This window comes from Peromyscus leucopus, chromosome 15 (assembly GCF_004664715.2).
Source record: "Peromyscus leucopus breed LL Stock chromosome 15, UCI_PerLeu_2.1, whole genome shotgun sequence".
Lineage (NCBI taxonomy): Eukaryota > Metazoa > Chordata > Mammalia > Rodentia > Cricetidae > Peromyscus > Peromyscus leucopus.
Window position 1 is genome coordinate 72,507,305 of NC_051076.1, and position 23,814 is coordinate 72,531,118.

Here is a 23,814-nt window from a genome sequence, read left to right on the forward strand (position 1 = left end):
AAGCCTGAGAAAGCTACAGAAATGCCAGAGACCACTAGGCTGGTATTTCCAGCTTGAGCTTGATGACTTGTATCCTAAGTAGCTTTAACTGTCAACTTGACACAGTCCGGAGTCATCTGAGAAGGGGGTCTCTGTTGAAGGATTGCTGTGAACAGGTTGGCTCATATGAATGTTTGTGGGAGTGTCTTGTGTGTTGATTGACACAGGTAGATCCAGTCTACTGTAGCAGTTTCCATTCCCTGGACATATGTCCTTAGCATGATCCAGACAGTGAGCTGGTAAGTAGGATCATTTCATAATTTCTTCTTCAGGTTCCTGTTTGAATTCTTGAGTTGATTTCCATCAAAGACAGACTATATGATTTATAAGCTAAAATGAACCCTTTCCGCTCCTACATTGCTTTTGGTTAGAGTGTTTTCTCACAGCAACAGATTTAAAACTAGACATCTCCAAAGTCCAGTAACCACTTTTCTCAATTTCTCAATGTGGAATTTCTCTTCACAGTTCTGTCTACTGAATCTTGAACTTTGTGCTTGTTCAGACAGCTTGCTGTGACAGTCATGGCACTTGGTTCTGTGTTTATTTGCCCTCATTAATGGGGTTTTCTTATCAACATGATTTTAGCTAAAATACTCAGCCATTAATGATAATTTAATTGAAGCTGAGGATAAGGTTCCTAGACTTATCATGATTACTTGATGTGCAGATGGAGGCGAGATACAATGGCTTACATAAAAGGGGGCAGTATTAGGGGAGCCACTGTTAATTGCAAGGCTGTAGACTCTAACCATCTGGCCACTAGTTTTAACCAGGGAGAACACTTCCATCCTGTACCACGGCCAACTCTCATCTCTTAGCTTCAGTGGCTTGTAATTCATTGATGCTTCCACTGAGTACATCTACTTCTTAGGTTTGACATACTCTATAGCATACAATTGCTCTAATACAAAGGTTTATTAAAATCCCTACTAGCTCTTTTCCCTTTTAAAATTCAACTCCATTCATTTATTGTGTGGTGACTGTAGATTAAAATATGGATGTCATGAGCCAAAAGAGATTTCCTATCCTCTAAATTATTTATCTCAGGCATGTTCTCATAACACCATAATGCTAACTAACAAAAGATTACCAGAATCATACTTAAATACTTGTCTCCTAATTTTTGATAGATGACCAAAAGGTATAGATGTGTGTGCTCTGGTACAAACAACACCTCCATTGCAAAACCATGTTATGAAACTTTCAAAGTTCCATTTTCTTATTCTATTTGTTACAGTAAAATATTGGATTTGAGAAGCATGGAATCTTAGCTCTTAGAGGTTCTAGTATCTCTCAGTAACATTCTCAGTGGGGCCAGACCTTCAACACAGCTCTCCAGAGTATAGTTAAGATTCAAAATTTGAAGAACCTACTTTAAATCACACTAGACTATTGAGTGTGCTTGACTATGTGACCATGCCTATTTTGGCAGAGGACTTTTAGAACCTGGAGCATATTCTAACTGTGCTTAATGTAGAAGAGCTGAAGGAGCTGATACCATATCCTGTAGGCAGAAAATAAGACTGAGCTATAATCAGGGGTTTTGAAGATGAGACAACTGTGCTTAGAGATGAAGGCTTTCATATTATTTTAAGGAATTTGGCACTGGCTACACATCATCAGGTCATCTTGGCCTATCTTCCACCAACAACTCTTGATTTGCTGATCTTCTTAAAAATATCAAGGGTTGGGGTTGACTTACTCTTCTCTTTGAGGGCCTGTATACAGGGTTAGCCAAAGTGGTCGGTTCTAAAATATTCTTTTCCTTTGGTGACAAAGGACAAAGATGTTTACAGGACTGGACTTCCTTGGCTCTGAAGGCAAACAAAGCCTTGTTCAACAGTGCCCTGGCCAAAAGGCTTGAGCTCTTGCACTTGGCTGTGGCTCTGTCTTCAGTGGGGAGAGAAAAGCACTACAATAAAAAAATATTTTGAGAGCTGAGGTTTTGTACTTCCTTTTTGTCCTATTCTTGCCACCTTGAGTTTTTCCATAAGAAAAGTAAAAATCCCATGAAGTGCTCATGTCTTTGAAGGGAATCACAGCCTTGCTATTTTTCCTTTTCTATTATTTAATGTTTTATATGACATTCAAAGCTGTTCCCTGAAGTCTTGTTTATAAAATGAACCAAGGGCTTTCTCTTACTTTTGGGAACCATCCTGTTCTCTTGGTATTCAGCTTGGACAATACCAGCTTCTATTCTAAGCATCTCTTTGAGAGCTTTTAAAATAGCCTTAAAGATATGGTATGGGTCTGAACATAGGGCCAAATAGGTACCATGCATGGATGAGGTCCTCAGTGGTCTCATAAATCTAGATGAGGCAGCACTATCAGGATTCCCAGTAGTCCAATAACAAATTTGGGGGAGGGAATGAGAAAACTTTTGGAAGCTCATGGGCCAGGTAGCTTTGTATGTACAACAGATAATAAGAAGATCCTGTCTCAAACAAGGTGAAAGTGAGGACTGAAACACAATATAGTCCTCCGACTTCCATACATACACTGTGGTACACACATGCCTGCAGTCCACACATGAACACACAAAGAACAGAATCACAGAATCACACCTACAAAAGATTTAAATGATAGATTGTGAGCTTAGCATGGCAATTCATCCGTGTAACTCTAGTACTCAGAATTAGGCAAGAAGATTTAGAATTCAAGGATAGCTGGGCTATATAGCAAGGTCCCATTTTGAAAGGAAGGAAGGAAGGAAGGAAGGAAGGAAGGAAGGAAGGAAGGAAGGAAGGAAGGATAGGGAAGGGAAGGGAAGGGAAGGGAAGGGAAGGGAAGGGAAGGGAAGGGAAGAGGGAAGAAATAGGGAATAGGAGGAAAGAGGAGAAAGGGTGAGAGAAGGAGAAGACAGAAGAGAGAAAGAAAGGGTAGAGAAGTAGAGGCTAGAGGAGAGAAGGAGAGAGGAGGAAAGAAAGAAGAGAAAGCAAAGGCAATGCTATATGTTCCTAGGAGAACATGTGCTGAGACTTCAGGTCCACACAGCCTTGTGTCTCCACAGTGCATGGCAGTCTGTGGGGAACAGTAAGTAGAAGACAGTGAGTCAGGAACACAACAAGTAAGAAGCCCAAGTGCCTTTTTCTCATAGGAGCTTTGCCTAAATAGACTTTCCAGTCCTGAGTGGACTCAGCCAGACTCCTGCTGGACTGTGATGCTATGAGTGTGTTCTCTGTGCCTATGTTGTTTCTGGGTCTCAGAATGTGGACGGAGGTACAAAGACCTGAAATGGAAAGAGCTCTGTGGTAGGGGTCAAAGTCCCTGGAAGAGTGTTAGTCCTTTCTGAGGTAGATTTCATGTTACCTAAGTCTTCATCATAGATGATAATCCCACTGCAGAATCATTGGAGATAAAAAGTATCTAAGATGGCATATTTTAGATCACTAGGGAAGGTACCTGCTATTGACACATGAGGACTTGAATGTAGAGCACCAAAGCACATGTAAAAACTGAGCTTAGAATCCCAGGCCTATAACACCAGCACTGGGGATGGAGACAAGTGGGTCATGGGGTTCGCTAGCTAGTCAATCTAGTCAACCCAGTGAGCTCCATGGTAAATCGCCCTTGCTTCAAAAAACTATGGTGGAGGGCAACAGAAGAAGACAATGTCCAGCCATGACACCCACATGCATACACCACATACATGGTGTCTGACATAACACATGTCATGCAAAATTCTCACTGACTCTATATTGATATATTATTGATATATTAATCTACACATGACACTGAATAGCAAACTCAGCTAATATAGATTACATTTCTATTTTTTTAAAAAAAGAGGAAACTTTCCTGCCATCTTGTGTGAATTTCAGCTAATTACAGAATGAGCTCACTGAATAAAACATCTGGGAAAGAAAGACACAACTATAGATCCTATAAATAGCATGTTTCTTATTTGTTATACATGTTATTTAAGGAACTGACAGTCAAAACAATGAATCTTAGTAATTCAAGTCTAAATGTGCCCTTGTTCTGTTTGACTTCACTGTCTTTTTTTCTTTCTTTTTTTTTTATCAAGGACAAGTGCATAGGATGAATTGTGAACTTGATAGGACCTATAATCATTTCAGAGGCAAGCTTCCAGGCACATCTGTGAGAGATATCTTGGTTAGATTAGCCTTTGTGTATGTCTATGGCAGTTACCTTGATTAGGTGGGACTATCCTCCCACTCTGGGTGGCATCATTCCTTAGGTTGGGATCTCAGACCGTATAAAAGAGCAAGTGAGCTAACCACAAGCAAGCACTCATCTCTCTGCTTCCTGACAGTGGATACAATGCGACCATCACCATCAATCAAGCCCTCACTGCCATGCCTTCTCCACCATGATAGACAACAACCTGAAACTGAGGCAAAACAAGCATTCCTCCCTATGTTTCTTTTCTTGCGGTATTTTATCACAGCAACAGGAAGGAAACTGACCTGGAGAGAGCATGGTCTGATCTTTAAAACTCCTGTCGCTTTTTCTACAATTTCTTGGAGAAGAAACGAATAGGCCAAACCTGTCCAGTATTTTCTGCGAAATCATCAAAAATGACATGCTGCAATCTAAATGAAAGGTCTTGGTGAATGCCATTTTGGTTCCTTGAGCTCACTGTCTAATTCATAAATATTTCTTCAAGATGTGCAAGTACTAAAATTACCCTATCATGAAGTTTGATGAATCTCAGTGATAAGGTCTAGCCTGATCAACAGAGCCTGCACAATACTCACTAGATCTAACATCATCTCCTTGACAGAGAAATGGGGTCCTGTATCTCTCTTAATACTCACATGTATGGTTCTTCCAAGAAAAGAGACAAAGAAAAAAAAAATACAAGGCGGGCATTATAATACTCTTTCTAAATTCCATTCCCCCAAACAATAGAATTCAGATTCTTCCTATGCAGGGATTTTATTTACTTGACAAGCCTTTCTCTCACTTTCAGGGCAAAAGACCCCAAATATCTTGGAACTGCAGTGCCCTTGTAGGAAAAAAATTGTAAGTAGAAAGGTAGCAGATAGCTCTGTGCTGTCCTTCCCACAAGAATCAATTTCCCTCTGAGACAGAGATACAAGAAACCCTGACCTAGTCACAGGTAGCTCTAGATACCCTGAGCTATTAATAAATAGTGTCACATTCTGCTTTACAAGGCACATCATGTGTCAAGGGGAGACTTACTGGCTCTTAGAGCTTTCTGAAATGAAGGCTCATTAGATAAGAAGTCTGAGCATCATGAGGACCTAATGTGAAACCTCCTGTACATCAAAAGCCTCTGTATCCTCAACTCTATGGAAGGTGGAGACAGGAGGATCCTGGGCCTTGGTGGCTGGCAGCTTAATTCCAGGTTTAGTGAGAGATCCTGTCTTACAGAATAAAGCAGAGTGACAAAGCAGGTGCCCTGTAGTCCTCGCTGACCTCTGTATATGTATAAAGGAATATATAGGCATGCACATATACATACACACAAATATGTACACACACACAAAGTTTCCTGATGTAATTGCCATTTATGTATATATGATTTTACTCTCTCATGAAGCAAGTAAGCTCTCAAAAGGAGCTCTTATTTTCAAAGTAAATTTGTTTAGAACTTTAACGCAAGAAAAATCTATAATGCTCACTTTGCCTTTTTAGTCCTCTCATTCTTTCCAGGTAGAAATATGTGAGAACAAATAATTTCTTAGTCCTTTTGAAGGACACGTTAAGAGATTCAAATTCTGTAAAGTATAGGAAAATGCTCTTGGGGAAAGAATTATAGGCTAGTCTCTAACAGAAGCTTCACTTGTTAAGTTATACATTTAACTTCCTTCCACTTGGTTCAGCACTGAGGACATATGTATGAAATGATACAATTCTTTTTTTGTCCTTGCAGCTGGGTAACCCAGAAACTTGTACCAGCCTCTCTCTCAGCCCAAAGTGTGTGTTAATGGACTAATATGTGCTTAATAGTAGAAGCATTCCTGGATTCTTTAGAGGACCCACCACCAGGGCCTATATCATAGTCAGACTGCATTTGTGAACCAAGGCCTACAAATCTCTGTGCTCAAACATTTTACCAGTTAATGAGAGACAACTCAGTGCCATCTCCCTTTTTTATTCTCCAAATAAGGAGGATCATGGTTTAAATTTTATAATTGTGAACATGAAAAATATTATCATTCAAAGTGAATAACTCACCACTATTAGCAGGAATATAATAAATATCAGAAAGTTCCTGAGTGCAGATTCACCCACAGCTTTTACAATCCTATAAGATAAGGCCCTTCACTCAGTATGGAGGATTTGGGTATTTATTAATCAGCTTCTCGATGCCATGCTAAGTGTTTCAGGTATGCTTTTCTCATTAATGGCTGTCATAGTCTTAGAAAGCCATTTGTATGGTTGTGCATGTGCGTGTTTGTGAGGGAAGGGTTCACATGTATATGTGAACACACATGAAAATCAGAAGACAGTCTTAGGTGTCACCTTAACGAACACAATTTACCTCCTTTGAGACAAGGTCTCTCACTGGCCTGGTGCTTACTGATTAAGCTAAATTAGCCGGCCAGCAAGATCCAGGGATCCACCTGTCCCCAATCACCACAGGATGGGATTACAAGTGTATGCCACCATGGCCAGCTTTTTATGGCATTTTGGGGTCAATGGCAGGTCCCTCTGCTTCAAATGCAAACACTCTATGACTGAGACATCTTTGAAGCCTTGAAAGTAGAATTAGACCACTTAAGCATGAACTGGACTTATTTCTTGGCATATAATGAATGGGATATGGCAGAAATGATAGGTTACCATGTCCAAGATTAGGTTACAAAAAGACTATTTTTATTTGGGGAGTTGTCATTGTTATTATTGACTAACAATTTGACAGGCTCTAGAACCAACTCAGGGCATGTCTGTGAGAGAGTTTCTACACTGTGTTAATTGAGGTAGGAAGACTGACCATCAGTGTGGGTGGTGGCATTCCACTGGCTGGTCCTGGACTGACTAAAAAGAAGAAAGTGAGCTAGGCATTCATCGCTCTCTGTTTCTGGACTGCAGATTCAATGTGCCCTACCAGTTGCCTCAAGCTCCTGCCACCAGGACTGTGACCTCAAACTATAAGCTGAAATAAACTCTTCTGTCTTGAAGTTGCAGTGAGAGACCCTGTTTCAAGAGAATAAGGTGGGGAGTGATAGAGCAGGACATGAAATGACCTCCAGTGACCTCCTGTATACACTGCCCTACCATACATACACACTTGAGGCTTTCCCATGGCCTGACCAGACTGACTATCATATTATAATCTTTAATATTTAACTTGATTTTATCTACTCTATTAGAATAACGAAATTCATGGACCAATGAGAAAAAGACTGCCATCTAAACAGAGAATAATACATTATAGTGAAATTTGTGGTGGATGATGGTCCACAGCACTACAATGGAAGATTTGACTTGGATTATTTATGTTCAGATTGCTCACAGGGTCTGTTGACTGATCCCAGATGCCTCAGCCTCAACCTTGTCATATGGTCCAACCTCATTCAGTACTTGCCATCTAAGAAAAACATGCTATTTGATGCTACTTGATGACCAGGAGATACCCATAAGTCAATGGAAAATGTGGGAAAAGGTTATATTCTTCCAAGTTTAAGAAATTCAGCTTAGAGGTTAGAGAGACAGCTTTTTACTTCAATGTGCACATTTCCACACAAGTGAGATATACACAACATGCCATACACACACACACACACACACACACACACACACTTTAAAATAATAAGAGAAATCCAGATGGAAGATCTGTAGTACTGAAAAATAGAATTGCCTACAGATCTATACCATTGAGATTGAGAATCCACACAAGAATAAGAAGATGGCCTAGTCAATAAAGTGATTGTTATACACAAGCTTGAGGACTTGAGTTCAGATTCACAGAAGTTATATAAAAAAAGTCACCATGTGCTGATGAGTATTTGTAACTCCAGCTCTTAGGAGTCAGAGACAGGAGGATTTCTGGATCTCACCAAACATTCAGCATGGTATACTTGGCAAGTTACAGGCCAGTGAAAATCCCAGTTTCAAAAACATAAGTAAGGAAAGAAAGAAAGAAATGAAGGGAGGGAGGTAGATGGCATAAATAAGTAAAGGCTTACACCTTAAATAAAACTGACTCTCTCTAATAATGAACATCTCTTTTTTGTTAAGATAATAAATACCACATGTATGATCATTTATTGCAAGCTATAAAAAAATAAGTAAAGGCTGAGAGACAATACTCAACACTGACTTTTACTGTCTACTACATATGCACACATGCACTCATATCTGCACACACAGCATGCTTAAGGGCACATACACAGAGGCCAACAGAGGCACACACACACACACACACACACACACACACACACACACACACACAGAAAGAGAGAGAGAGAGAGAGAGAGAGAGAGAGAGAGACAGAAACAGAGACAGAAAGAGAGAGAGAGAAGGCTGTGTTTCCCAGATCTCAGCCAATTTATAATCATTTAGAAAAGTTTCATCATTTCTTGAGGCCACACATAACAGTACATATACTTAATAACTTTAAAATGCATTTAAGAAATACAATTGTTAAAGCTCGCTAATTAATATGAAATAAAACATAGGGACTATAAAGGAAAATCCCCAAGATCTTATAGAAATATGACATGAAAGCCAGACAAATTCTAAACAAATTGTCAGCTCTATCATTTTGAAACATGTGATTCTGGAGACATTTTTGTAGCCCGCCATTTGCTAATGTGTAAAGTCTGAAAAACAGCCTTTTCCTGGAGTGACCATGGTAAAGACAATACTCAATGTGAGAGATCTCTACACAGGACTAAGCAGACCACTCCACAGATGGTATAGAGGGTGCTAAATACTCCTGGATAGGAAATCTCACATCCACTTTCATGATGATCCTACAGAGAAACAACTGAGAGATTTGTGGAAGTACACATGGTTAATTAAGAGTGTTTCTGGCCGGGCACGCCTTTAATCCCAGCACTCGGGAGGCAGAGCCTGGGCTACCAAGTGAGTTCCAGGAAAGGTGCAAAGCTACACAGAGAAACCCTGTCTCGGAAAAAAAAAAAAAAAAAGAGTGTTTCTGTTTGTATAATTAATGCATGAGAGGCAGAGCAACCCCCTTTGTATTTATAGTCAACTTGCCACCGTAGACCACTCTTCATCCCTAAGTATGAATTGGTGTGTTTTGGGGAGAAACTCAACCTTGGTTGACTTAGATTGAAGAAAATCCTTTATAAAGTAAAGAAAAGTGAGGAGGAGAGGTGGAAGGTGAAGCAGGAAAGGAAAGGGAGGGTAGGAGAGAAGGAGGAAAAGAAAAAGAAAGTAAGAAAGATAAGGAAGGGAGAGGAGGGTGGGGGGATTAAATGGAAGTCTGCAATGACTGTACCTGTAAGGATTTCAGTTCCATGTCCTGCCTCTTTCTTAATCAGGAGCCTCAGAGTCCCACCCTCCAGCATGAGCATCAGGGTCCCTGAGCCTTCAGAGAGCTCTGTGGACAGAAGCAGACCATCCCTGTTCCATGTTCGAAACTGGAAACTCACTGACAGTCCATCAATCTGGGGGGTGCCGGGCAGCAGCAAATAACTGCCTCTGGAGTTGACAAATGTGATGGGGACTATCTGTGGTTCTGAGCAGGAGAAAGTGACATTGCCCTGAAAAACAATAAAAAAGCAAACATATAAAAGCCATTTTTATTCCACAATCTGACAGTCGGTATAAACAACCACACAGTGCTGACCTTAATTTCAGGATCTTTCCACATTCAGCTTCATGATCTTAAAGGGAAAAATATGTTATCTTTGCTTAGACAGACTCACAAGACTGCTTCCTGTTCATGTCCTAAGATCCCAGTGCTATCTATCTGTAAAGGCAGTCTGAAATTCCAGGGAGAGGGAGGAGAAAGAATCAACACTTTTAGGGAAACAAAAAACATAAAAATAATTCCATTAAGACCCCGAGAAAAGCTGTATGGTGAGTCAACCATGTGACAAACTCTGGAATAGCATTGAAAGTGATACACATAGGAAAATACTGCTACAAAGAGGAATGTGATAAAAGGGAAATTAATCCTGGCTCCCAAGGAAGAATGGCATGAAAAAAAAGAGAGTGATGAAAAGGTTTTCTAAGCAAATGATGCTTTTATGAAAGTGAGATGGGCAAGGAGAGGGAGGAATGTGCTGTGACTGTCATTGTCTGCAGAGAATCCATTGTAAAACCTTGGGAAAATTAGCAAGATGAAACAAGTGGGCAACAGCAGAGATATGGAAGGAGCTAGAAAGGCAGTAAATGCCGAGGACAGAAGACAGGGACAGAGACCAACACTAAAGTGGTGTTGGCTACATTTCTAACTTAGTAAGGATATTTGCCATTGCATGGGGTAGGAACTGCAGGAGAGGCGAACCTGGGAACTCTAAGAGTGTGTTAGTTGGGGATGTAGTGCGCTTTGCTGAGGGCTTGCCTAGCATACAAAACACCCTAGTAAATCCCGAGCAGCACACAAGCTATGCCTGGTGCTGTCCACCTGTCATCTCTGTTCTCAGGAGGCAGAGGCAGAAGGCTCAGAAGTTCGTTCACCTTCACCTTGGGCTACTTATTGAGTTTCGGGCCAGCCTGGGCTACATGAGACAACAAAAAGAACCAGTTTTGACTAAAATAGAGAAAGCAGTAAGCAGATTACTATTTGCAAGGACGCTTGTGTATCCAAACCAACAAAACAAGTTTCAAATTAGGAAGTTATAATGAACTGAAGAATGAATTCATGTGCTCTACCCCACATATTGTCTGTTTCTGTAGAGGAGTGGAGAAGAAAAGGCTGGACTAATGTTTGAACAGTGGAAAAGTGTTCTTTTGTGAAAGACATTTTATGTTTGGATAACAAACTCTACATCCAAACATGTCATACCTCCATTTGCACTACACATCTCCTTTAGATGCTGAAAACTAATCTCCCCAGAAATGAGTGCCCCTCTGCTAATGTCATCCCAAAGTGCCACACATCACATCCCCTGCAGAGGCATCCTTCCAAAGCCATTAAACAGCAGCTTTTGCATGATAGGGCTCAATTTCTCTGAACCTTCTACCCAAGCCAATAGCATTTGTAAAAACCAGGGAGGGCTCCTCAGCAGAGTAGACTATCTGGAGCAACTGCCTGAAATCAATTTCCACCCAGGGTCCAAGTATCATCAGGAGATACTCAGTGCAGACCAGGAAGCCAGGAGTCTAACCCACAGTAGTACTTTCCAGGAAAGACATCCCCAGGCCTTGGATTCAGCGGGTAAGGCACTTGCTATGCAAGGATACCAACTTGAGTTCAGGTCCTCAGAATCCAAATGAAAACCCATATGTGCGGTGTGCACCTATAATTCCAGAAGGAGCAGGTAGATACAGGTGTGCAATGTGCACTTGTAATCCCAGAACAAGCATGTAGTCAGTTTAACCAAATAGATTATACAATTAGACCTTCTCTCTTCACTCATTGTCCCCAATCCCCACTTATATCCTCATCACCATATCTCATCCCTCAACTTGGCCAGAGACCCCTTCTGCATCAAAGGCCAAGCTATCTCCCAGAAGTCCAGTCCTCAGCTTGGACAGAGACTCTCTACTAGATCATAAGACATGCTAGCTTCCAGAAATTTAGACAACAAAGACCAGAAGTCCAAATGGAAAACAGAAACTGAGGAATAAAACATCCATCCAACAAAGACAAACTTATAAATCAGCACCAAGACCTATAATCCTCCCAAACTCAGATGCCTAAATGCCAGTTAAAGAACACAATCAGGGGGTGAAAAAAAGAACACAATCAACAACAGCTAGGACAATATGGTACCACCAGAGCATAGCTATCCTATGATAGCAAGACCTGAATATGTCTAAGCAGCTGAAAAACAAGACAACAACATTAAAACTAACTTTACAAAGATAATAGAGGTCCTTAAAAGGGAAATTAAACAATCCTTTAAGGAAACTCAGGAAAGCCAGAGTCCCAACACTCCTGAGGCAGAGGCAGTTGAATCTATGTGAATTTGAGGACTTCATGGTCTACAAAGAGAGTTCCAAGACAGCTAGGGCTCTGTTACACAGAGAAACTCTGTCTTGAAAAAGGCAAAAAGAAAGAAAGAAAGAAAGAAAGAAAGAAAGAAAGAAAGAAAGAAAGAAAGAAAGAAAGAAAGAAAGAAAGAAAGAGAGAAAGAAAGGGGAAAAAGAGAAGAAGTAAAAATAATTGAGGAAAAGACAAACAAAAAATTTGAAAAAATCAATAGATTCCTTATGGAATACCAAGAAAGCCAAGAGAGAAAGAAAGAAAGAAAGAAAGAAAGAAAGAAAGAAAGAAAGAAAGAAAGAAAGAAAGAGAGAGAGAAAGAAAGAAAGAAAGAGGTGAAGGAAACTGTTCAAGACCTGAAAATGGAAATAGAAGCAATAAAGAAAACTCATACTGAAGGAATCCTAGAAAAGGAAAATCAGGGTACACAAACAGCAACTACAGACACAAACATCAACAACAGAATGCAAGAGATGGAAAAGAAAATAAAAAATTTCATGTATTGAAGATACATTAGAAAAAATACATTCATTGTTCAAAGAAAATGTTAAATCTAAAACATTCCTAACACAAAATATCCAGGAAATCTTGGGCACTATAAAAAAACAAAAACATATGAATAATAGGAATAGAAAAAGAAATCCCAGCTCAAAAATCCAGAAAACTTATTTAACAAAATTGTAGAAGAAAGTTTTTTTAAACTAAAGTATATTCTGTCTGTAAAGGTTCAACAATACCAAACAGGTTGTACCAGGAAAGAAAATTAATGTTCCACATAATAATCAAAACACTAAGCATAAAAAAGGAAGGATATTAAAAGCTGCAAGGGAAAACTGTTAAGTAACATATAAAGGTAGAACCTATTAAAATTTTACCCAAATCCAGAAACTCTGAAAGCTAGAAAGGCATAGACAGATAACTTTTAGATTCTAAGAGACCACAAATGGAAGTTCATACTACTGTATCAAGAAAAAAAATAATAAATCCCCATAGATGAAGACAAGATATTTTATGACAAAGTCAAAATTAAATAATATTTATCCACCAATCTATCCCTACAAAAGGTACTAGAAGAAAAACTCCAACCTAAGGAGGTTAACTACACACATGAAAACAACAACAAAAAAAATAGATGTCATACCAGCAAAACCAAAACAAGGAACACACACACACATACACACACACCACTACCACCACCAGCAGCAGCAACAAAATAAAAGGAACTCATAATCATTGGTCATTAATATCTCTCAATATCAATCTATTCAATTTCCCCAAATAAAACACAAAAATTAAGAGAATCGATATGAAAACTGGATCCATCATGTTGTTGCATACAACAAACACACCTCAACATCAAAAATAGACATTACCTCAGAGTAAAGGGTTAGAAAAATATTTTACCCAAGAAACAAGGTGGTACAGGCATTTTAATATCTAACAAAATAAACTTCAAACCAAGATTAATCAAAGGAGATGAAAAAGGTATTTCATACTCATCAAAGGAAAATCCCTGAAGATGATGTCTTAATTCTGAAAATCTAAGCCCCAAACACAAAGTCACCCACATTTGTAAAAGAAACATTACTAAAGCTTAAATCACACATCAAACCTCACACATTAACATTGGGAGGCTCCAGCACCCCAATCTTACCAATGGACAGGTCACCCAGACAAAAACTAAACAGAAATTATGGCGCTAACAGACATTGTGAATCAAATGGACCTTACAGACATCTACAGAATATTTTACCCAAACACAAAAGAATATACATTCTCCTCAGCACCTTGGGGAATATTCTCCAAAATTGACCATATACTTGTGTACAAAACTTGTCTCAATAAATAAAAGAAAATTGAAATGACCCCCTGTATCCTTCCAGACCACAGATTAAAGCTAGAATTCAACAACAACAGAAACAACAGTAAGCCTGTGTACTAAAGGAAACTGAACTACCAAAATAAAAAAATAAATAATAAATAAATAAATAAATAAATAAATAAATAAATAAATGGGTAAAAATCTAAACAGAGAATTCTCAAAAGAGTAATCTCAAATGGCTGATAAATACTTAAAAGAAATGCTCAACATCCTTAGCCATTAGGGAAATGCAAATCAAAATGACTTTGACATTCCATCTTACTATTATATTATTTTAAAGTTTGTTATTTTTTGTTTATGTTGCATTTAACTCTGTGAAGTTGTGCTACTTTGTCTAAAACATCTGATGGTCTAATAAAGAACTGAATGGCTAATAGCAAGGCAGAAGTAAGGATACACAGGGCTGTCAAGCAGAGAGAATATAAAGAATAAGCAATATGGGGAAAAAGAAAGATGTAGTCAGAGAAGGAGGAGGATATCAGGGTCCAGCCACCCAGCTACACAGCAAGCCATGGAGTAAGAGTAAAATTTACAGAAGTAAGAAAAGGGAAAAGCCAGAGGCAAAAAACAGATGGGATAATCTAAAGGTAAGAAAAACTGACAAGAAATAAGCCAAGCTAAGGCAAGGCATTTATAATTAAGAATAAGCCTCCATGTGTGATTTATTTGGGAGCTGGGTGGTAGCCCCCCCCCCACAAAAATAAATAAATAAAAGAGTCAAAGAACAAAAGCAAACAACAATTGTCAGAATGGCTAAAATCAAAGATACAAGTGACAGCTCATGATGAAGAGGATGTGGAGCAAGGGGTATATTTCTCCAATGCTGCTGGAAGTGCACACTGGCGTGTACTGCCCACAGTCAAAAGTGCTGTCTTTACAGGTGGTTTTGAGCGGCCTGATATAGGTACAGGAAACTGAACTATGCAAGAAAAGCACACGTTTTTTTGCTGAGCTGTGACCCTGAGATATGATCCTTACCTACAAAGAACAGAACCTCCATATTTCAATTGCTATCTTGAATTCAGAGGCAACCTTATGTGGGCAAATACAGTGCTACGGCTGATCATTAACTATGGGATGGGACCTCCTCCCTAGGACACCTATAAGACACCTGTTTCACCTGGGGAAAACATTTTCTTCCAAATCCCGCAATGTACTATACCTGGGGTTAATAATTCTTGTGCCCTGAAGAACCCATATCTGTACCTTTCTTTCAAACCTCCCTCTTTTCAATCCCCCAAAACTAACACCAATCATATCAGCTTTCCAGATAAGTCCAATCTGTAACCTTGGTGCTGTGGACAGCTATAACTGAGGCCCAACACAAAAATATGAATTTACTGAAAACATGGAAGCTTTTTTATAATTTAATAGAGCAGTACTCAACCAGGAACTCTGTACATGAAAGTGTCTTGTTATAGTGTCAAAGACTCAGAAAGCCTACATGGATCAATGATGTGCAGATTAAATATTATTTCTGGTTCCACATGGCATGTTCAGAGGTAATGAAAACAATAATAGGTCCAGCCTTTATTGTTTTCTTCCAGGGTCTGTGGAAGAGTCTAACAACCAGCTGAAGTTTCTCATCCAAGGGATATCAAATTAATCTAAGCACACTGAGTTCTTTAGTCCATTCACTTTATTCTTCTAAGTCAGTTCTATCTACAGTTTCTTTTCTGTTCTCATACTCAGCTCTTCTCAGTCCCTTCTGTTGTTCTCTTATCTCTACCTAGTTCTTTCCATCTTTGTCCTCATCTTTGTTCTTCTAAATCCATTCCCCTGCTCTGAGGGAACCAGTATATATACACACCAGTAATTCTTAGGCAAAGCAATGCCAGGCTTGAAGTTTTCAGGGTCGCAGAGAGAGGTGATAAGGATACACACATAAAGCAATAACTGTCAGCTTCCAATTACAACCCAAAAGGGGAGTGATTAAAGGGGAGTTCTCTGGTAGGGTCAACTAAAGGCTAAGATCAATTAGGGAATCTAGGAACAGCACCTGGCTGAGGAGGAATTCAAACTTAATTTGCACAAAAAAAGAAGCTAGGCATCTATGCCTGCCTGGCCTTGAAGGCAATCTCCTTGGGTCAGTGGGAAGTAACTACCTTTATACTCAGTAACTAGCAAGTGGCTAAAACTTCACCCAGGAATGTGAACTGTAAATCTCTTAAATTAGGGTCTTGTGTAAATAACTCAGGGTGAAGGTAAGGAGTTGAGGGTTTAACTGTTAGTGTTTTGTTTTGTTTTTTTTTTTTCTATCTGTGGGTGAGAGGAGCTAATGTTTATCTATGTGCAGTTTTGTCCTTGGAAAAGGGTGTCTTTGTTGAAATACTTTTGTCCAGAGAATGGCTCTGGGCAGATTTATGTTAATGAAATATAAACACAGCTGAGGAAAGTTATCCAATTACCCCAAATGTATAAGGAGAGTTGTGCCCATAAAACTGAGATGCAATCATGAGATTATATGTACATATAACATAGAAATGCATGGTAAATGGGGAGAATCACTGCTGTTATTGCACAAGAAGTTTACAACAAGAGACAGCCAATTCATTCAAAAGGCAGTAATTCCATAACACCTTGTGTGATGGTTTCCTCTAACAGAACCCTTAGTTCTGATAGGTTGACCTTCTGAATACTAGTTGTCACTGCTGTATATTCCCATGGTCTTTTGCTACCAGCAGCTCTCAATACAGAGGGGACTGGCATTTGAATCAGACAGGAGAATGAAGGTATCTCTTCCATTTAGTGTTCCATTATGGTACAAAGCATAGGAAAGATGCATTCATAACTCCCTTCTACCTAGTTTCCTACTTGATCTGGGGTATCTCTTCTTCTCTTTTGTAGCTGTCAGCTGGCACTTATACCACCAGCCCAGCTTGCCAGTTTCTCCAACTTTCAAACTTCATACTTGGGTACATCACAGATTTTCTTTATTCATTTGCTTATATCATATTGGGGGTGTGTGTCCAGATAAGAAATACCAGATCATGATACTCCCGAGACACCATAATCCAGTGGGCAAACTCATTATAAACAACTTCAACATCAGTCTGCTTGTGTATATGTGACTGTCCTGGTGGGAAAGTGGGAAAGAAAGAGAATTTTATACTCCTCTTTGGCTACTGAACTATTTAAATAATGGACTCCAAGAAACTGAAACTCCTTGAGGAATTCCAGGATGGGAGAAAAAAAAGGCTGAAGGTTAATTTCAGCCAGAGTGGGAGCTTGTCTCTCTGAAAGAGATTTGTACAGTTATGACAACTTTTCTGACCACCTTGCAGGAGATACTGCTGCTCAGACACAGAGGATGGGTAGGTACACTTAGCTATGAATGATACTTGCCTGTTTTTAAATCTAAACCTCTTATTAAGATTCCTCAGATGGATTTGAGGGGCACACTGGACCTCTTTATTCTTCATGCTAACATGGTCACATGGAATAGATCTCCATTCTCTGCTTTTAACTAATACTTGTATGTTTAATTGGCCTCTTGAATAAAGGTACCTGAGTCAACCTTGTCATAGCATAGGCTCTGATTCTAGCAAGTCTACACTTTGTGTGTGTGTGTGTGTGTGTGTCCCCTACTTGGTTCTATGGAGAAATAAAGCTGACTAGTATAAATAGCAGTGGGGGAAAAGAAATAATAAACTTATTTTCACGACATTTGCCTGTACACTTGAGTGAGTAGCAGAAGCTGGCTCCTGTAACCCTTTGCTGACACACTGAGTAAACTTCAATCAGGAAAGAACACAGGGTTCCTAACTGCTAAAGGACTATCACCTGCCTTGTTTGTGTGTTACATCATCCCTCCTAGAGTGTGAAGACACCCGAATAGCAAATGAAGCCTTTAACTCAGTCATCTATCACTTGGTATTGTTTCTATGACAACCTGACTCATAAGTGCACTTGGGGCCTGATTCCTCTACCACAGGTTACCTCTCCAGATTTCACAGCCACCATCCTGTGTTCTCTCCTAATTTCCCTGTGATCCCTCTTCTTCATTCACACCTGAGCTCTTTGAAAGAACCCACAGCCTCACGAGTCCTGACTTCCATGGTTGCTTCAAATGGTGTTTTATCTGTAGACATTTGCATATTTCTAACAACAATCTAGAAAACTTGTTTGCTACTTTTTGACAAATGTATAAGGATATAATAGTGTGACAGAAAGTAAGTATATGGAGAGAGAGAGAGAGAGAGAGAGAGAGAGAGAGAGAGAGAGAGAGAGGACAAGGGGGAGAGAGAGAGAGAGAGAGAGAGAGAGAGAGAGAGAGAGAGAGAGAAGGAAGTAAGAAGGAGAGAGATCTGGGTTACCATATAAAGAAGTCAGATAACAGAAAAAGATTAAAAACCCTTCTCAACCTAGGTTACTTGTAAAAAAGAAAAATTGCACTAGAAATGCCAGAAAATGGGTGCAGTGTTAATGATGCCTGGCCCAGGGCTTTGGAACACATATTTTCCCCACAAAAGCTTGACTTTTATATATATATATATATATATATATATATATATATATATATATGGATCACAGTGTATCACTCAGTAAGTCAGGGCAAAATCTCAAAGCAGGAACCTAGAGACAGGAACAGAGGCAGAACCCCTTAAGGAAAGCTGCTTACAGATGTGCAACCCATAGCTTGCTAAGCCTGCTTTCTTAAAGGACCAAAGACCACCTGCCTGCCTAGGAATGATACCACCTGCAGTGGGCTGAGCCCTCCCATACAAATCATCGATCAAGAAAATACTCGCACAGACTTGTCAACTGGCCAATCTAATGGAGGCATTTCCTCAACTGAGGTTCCTTCTTCTCTGGTAATGTCCATGCCCATTCTAAGGAGTGGCTTTTCCTTTCTTACTAAACTATCTTTCTTCTGTTTCTCTGTGTCCCTGGTCCAATGATTTATGCTAGGACACGAAAACAAGGAAATCTTGGCAGGCACTCTCTAAATCCCTTTCTGCTCCTATAGCAATGGCCCATTAGAAACTGAATACAGAGCAATTGTGCTTTAAATTTTGAGAAGAAATTGAGAGGGCTGCATTATGGCAGAACTGGATTCTGGTCATGAATATTTACTGGGAAGCCCACAATTTTTTTTTTTTTGGTATTTTCATTATTTCCTGCTGTATTAGGAGAATGGTAACACAGGTCTTAATTCAAGTGGAAGAAATCACATGTGGTATTGGTCCTGTCTGATGCTTCCATGTTTCCCAGGTCTTATATGAGTTTTCTTGATTGTAACCTAGGATGTTGGAGCAGATGGTTCTATTATTCTCACAGGTTCCCCCATTCTTGGAGACTAAACACTCACATCTTTGTCACATCTTTTCTTTGTAGCAGGAGTTACATCTGAATCTTTCTACTGTGGCAATGAGAAATCTAATTAAGCATTTACATCTTAAAAGTCATTGTCCTTGGGTGATACTGCACGTAAAGAAGGAACATTAGGGTTCCATTCCAAATTCCTGACTCATTGCAGGAAAGAATCCAATAATCAATCAATATGACTGATAATAACGTGAGTATGCATGTGTGTGTACATGAGTACATTTGTGTGTGTATGTGTGCACACGTGTGTATATGAGTGTGTGCATGTGTGTTTGAATGTTTCTATAAAGTATCACCTTGGAAGTGATATCCTTTTTTTTTTTTTTTTTTTTTTTGAGCAGAGTCACTCATTGAGACTTGAGAGTTACTAATTCAGCTAGACTGGTTGGCCAATTAGTCCCAGACATTCTCCTATCCTCACCTCTCAGTACTGGCAGTACAAGCACATGATACTGCACCCAGCTTTTTATACGAGTGCCAGCGTAGAATGCAGACGCCCTTGCTTTCATAGCAGGAACACATCATGAGGTGAACTATCTCCCAGTCCAATGATATATGCAAATTAGCAGATAAAACTTTAGAAACAGTATTTTCAGTGCCCTCAGCAGGGAGTGACAACCAACTGGCTGGCTATTCCTTCTCTCATCCCTCTCCATGCTGAAGTGTTTTCTCAGGAGAATGCTTGGTTAATACCGAACTCTGATAGAGAATTAGGGTGGCTGACCTCACTGGAGATGATAGAGTGAGAGAATTATATGCAGTAGCTTAGCAAGGTGCCGGTCCAGGGGCTACACAATGAAAAGCAGAGGAAACCAATGAGAGTGGGTACAAGTTCTGAGCAGGCTTCTCCTTCCAAATATATTCAGGTCATTCTGCCATCACAGCTGAAGTGTGTCAAATGCTGACTGAAATCCAATAAAATCCATCCAACTAAAAGCTTTCAACTGTGGCAGAGGGGCTCATCAAAACGGAGATCTTGTAGTAATAACACAATTATAGTGATTTCCTCATGATTGATGGGTAGGGTATCATGACAGCAGCTCTTGTTGAAGGACTTCTGATAGGGAGGACTGGATACCGTTTAAGTCTGTGTGATGGGACTTCAGTATAAATCAAGTGCATTGGCACTGGTCTTCTATACACAAACATCAGTTCATAAGATGTTGCTGCTCTGAGACACTGTGGACACTGACATGAGCTTATGTGTTTACAACTCAGGATAAGAAAACACATCTGGTTTGTCTTTCCTGAAGACAGAATCATGAAACTCCTGATACCATTGATAAAGCCCAAATTGCTTAATGAGACAAGCATATTTTCCTGCAGAACTCTCAATTGTAGATGTCAAAAATAAATAAATAAATAAACTACTTTCTTAAAATCAAAATGACTTAAAACCTTGAGGACTCTTTTTAGCATTTCATCTCATTCATAAATGTAAATAATACACTTCATAAAATTAATGTAAATTGAGAGCTACCCAAATTCTCTATGTGGACATATAAAGATATGGAAGCATGTCTTTCCTTTGAGAATCTGATGCCTATGATATTAGTGTGTCATCTTTTCAGAGTGTCATCTTTCTAGTTTTAATAAGTCTCCAACTATGCCTCATATTGGCTCATCCTGAAAGTCTTTCCTCAACGAAGCCATAATTCTTGAGATTGATCTGAGTAGATGTCTCTGAAAAGACATTGTGTATCTACTGGTGGTGCTATGGTTCCAACCCTGCTGTTGACATTTCTAGAACATTCTGCATCCAACATGCAAAATAGGTTCATTGGTTAACAGCACTTTAGGCAGATTGCAACATATTTGAGAAATATCATAACTTACTAAGCTGGGACCAGGAGCTGGTAGAACTGAGACTTCTGAGAGACATTTGTAAAGAATAGATTACTGGGAACCCATTTTTTACTTTTATGCTTAAACAGTACCCATTTGGGACAGAAGAGATTAAAAAGCACAGAGATAAAGTAAGAGTGAATTCATACAGTAAGAATGCTTTATCAGGAAAGATTAACCTTGTTGAACTCTATAATTCAAGATCAGCAATGCTCTGTCAAGTGCACCTTCCTTCCCCTGCCCAGTTCTCTGTAACAGCCTAAACCCAAGTTCTAGGGAGAAGCATTCAGTGGTATTTAGTTTTTTCACACCCAAAGTTAGTGCAATAACACCTTATTTGCATGATACAGAGAAATCAAGCTAGAAGTGAGCTGGACTCAAGCTAGAAGTGAGCTGGAAGCTTCCTCCCTGCTATGTATGCTGTTGGGGGTGAGGGTGGGAAGTCATAAGTAGTCTTAAACATCTGTGAACCTTAGGAAATATGAGACCAATCTACAAGGTTGTATGGGTCCACTTATGCATCAGTGACACTACTGTTATGGTGGTAACCACTTTCTGATTAGATTTGAGTTCTACACAGCAGGAATGAATTCACTCCTGCTACTGTAAACCTGATCAGAAAGTCATGGCCAGGGAAGTGAGAGTCCATAAGGGAAAACTGAATGTTGATGTTTAGCTAAATTGATATAGCATCAATCTAACTTCTAAATTATTTGCATTTATATCCACAAACAAATGCTACTTTTATGCTTAATCAAAGAAACCTCTTCTTACAGTGAATAATGATGAAGAGATCCATGACTGCACCAGATCCTGAGAATAGGGAAGATTGCTCAGCCGTAAACAGGACACTTTTACTGTCTCCTCCATGGCTCAGGAAATGATACAAAAGAGAGGAGTGGGAAAGAGTATAAGGGGCAGAAAAGAGAAGGGCTGTGAAGGTTTTTGGGTAAGACACAGACATGGCAGTTCTGAACTCACAGCAGCTGCAGATGCCTGCACTGAGTTTGCCCAAGAATAGACCCATCAGCAGCCAGGCACGGATGGAGGATGGGCACTAGACCCCACCTCTCACTGTTGAACTATATGCTACCAGTAGACCGAGGGAGGGGGAAGGCATTGCCTCAAATTATATACCCACTATAACTTTGTCTTGCTCCAAAGGATATTTCCAACTCAGTGGTCACACATGGCCCTGACTAAACTAAATGTGTTTCAAAACACAACTAAAAGTCGTGAATCTAGACAAGAGGAAAGTAGGGAAGAGATGGGACTTGACAGGAATGGAAGAGAGATAAAAAACGGTGAAGAAGAGAGCGATTAGAGAGCGATTAGAATGCGTTATCTGCATGTTTAAAATCTTCAAAGGACAAAATCAGTCTCATAAGATGAAACTGTAGGTGTCTTAGGACAAACATTTTATACCTGAAAATTTACAGTATTTTTATATAAATTAAAAATAGTGCCTTAGCAGGGATATAAGAGGTCAAGCTTTAATGAAACTTCCAAAGAAAGGTATAGAGCAATTCTCTACTCTGTGACTCCCTCAAAGAATCTATGCTTATAGAAAGAACTTTTCCAAGCACAGAAACCTTCCATTTTGAGAAAGGGGACTGCCCTTCCATAAGGTGTATAATGGTAGAGCCCAGACATGAATTAAAATCATCTCTATCAATCTCTGCACCAGGTTTGTTTCCTGGAAGCTGCACAGTGTTGACCCTGCTGACCCAGCTAACACTTTGAGTTTAGTTGAGTTTATATACTTATAGGACTACTTAAACTTTAACAGTGAAAGATAGCTGATGGAACTTTCCACTAGTGTGGCTCTTTGGCCCATCTCTATGTTGGAAATCTACCCTCTTTTAAGGTCTTATTTATTTGTCAATTTGTGTTGGCTTTGTAAATCGTGAGTTATGGCTGAAATGATCTCTGATAGAGTTTATCTATAATTCCCAAGTATGGGCAGTTGTTTTATCCTTGCCATACTTTTGGCACAGTTTTGGATTTGTAAGTGCATTTTTCTTGAACATCTCTCTAGCTGAAAAATCAATTGACTACCTACTAGTGACTCAAATTAAACACCCCATGGAAGATTCTGGAAAACTATAATGTTGTAGGTTGGAAAGACGGTGAAGAGGTTACGGTTAAGAGCACTGACTGAACAATCAGGAGAAGTGGTGTTTGTGTCCCAGCATTCTTGTAACAAGCCAGGTGTCTGACACAAGCTTGAAGCTTCAGTTCTGAAGTGGGAAGAACAGGACTGCTGGGCCTTGCTGACTCCCAGCCAAGCTGAGAAAGCACAAGCTCCAGGTTCAAGGAGAAGCTTAGTCAAAGGAATAGGAGGAGAGTGAGTGGGGAGGACACAAGATGAGCTCTTCTGGTCTCTGAACATGTGTGTAGATCTGCACAAATACATGTGCATACACACACACACACACACACACACACACACATGCAATTATGCAATATATAGTTATTAATGATATAATACATAAATAAATATTTAAAAATAAGGAAGAAAACTGTCATATCATTTGCATGAAATGATAACCTGGATATAAACTATAAATAAAAGCTAGAGAGGCAAATCATTAATCTTTAGTCATTCTCAGTTGGACTGTTTGTTCAACTACCCCTACTACCAGCCTCTGCCTTGGGT

At 39.5% G+C, this 23,814-nt stretch overlaps 1 protein-coding gene across 2 annotated transcripts in view; it reads right to left on the reverse strand.

Moving 5' to 3' along the window:
• Positions 1–23,814, reverse strand: part of Cntnap5 (contactin associated protein family member 5) — a 1,003,093-nt gene that overhangs the window by 405,300 nt on the left and 573,979 nt on the right. For both annotated transcript variants that reach the window (XR_005092927.1, XM_037211054.1), the window contains exon 8: positions 9,443–9,707. Coding sequence is in view for 1 of the 2 variants with exons in the window: in XM_037211054.1 (XP_037066949.1) it covers positions 9,443–9,707 (265 nt within the window). In the remaining variant the exon portion in view is untranslated. The remainder of the gene's footprint in view (positions 1–9,442; positions 9,708–23,814) is intronic.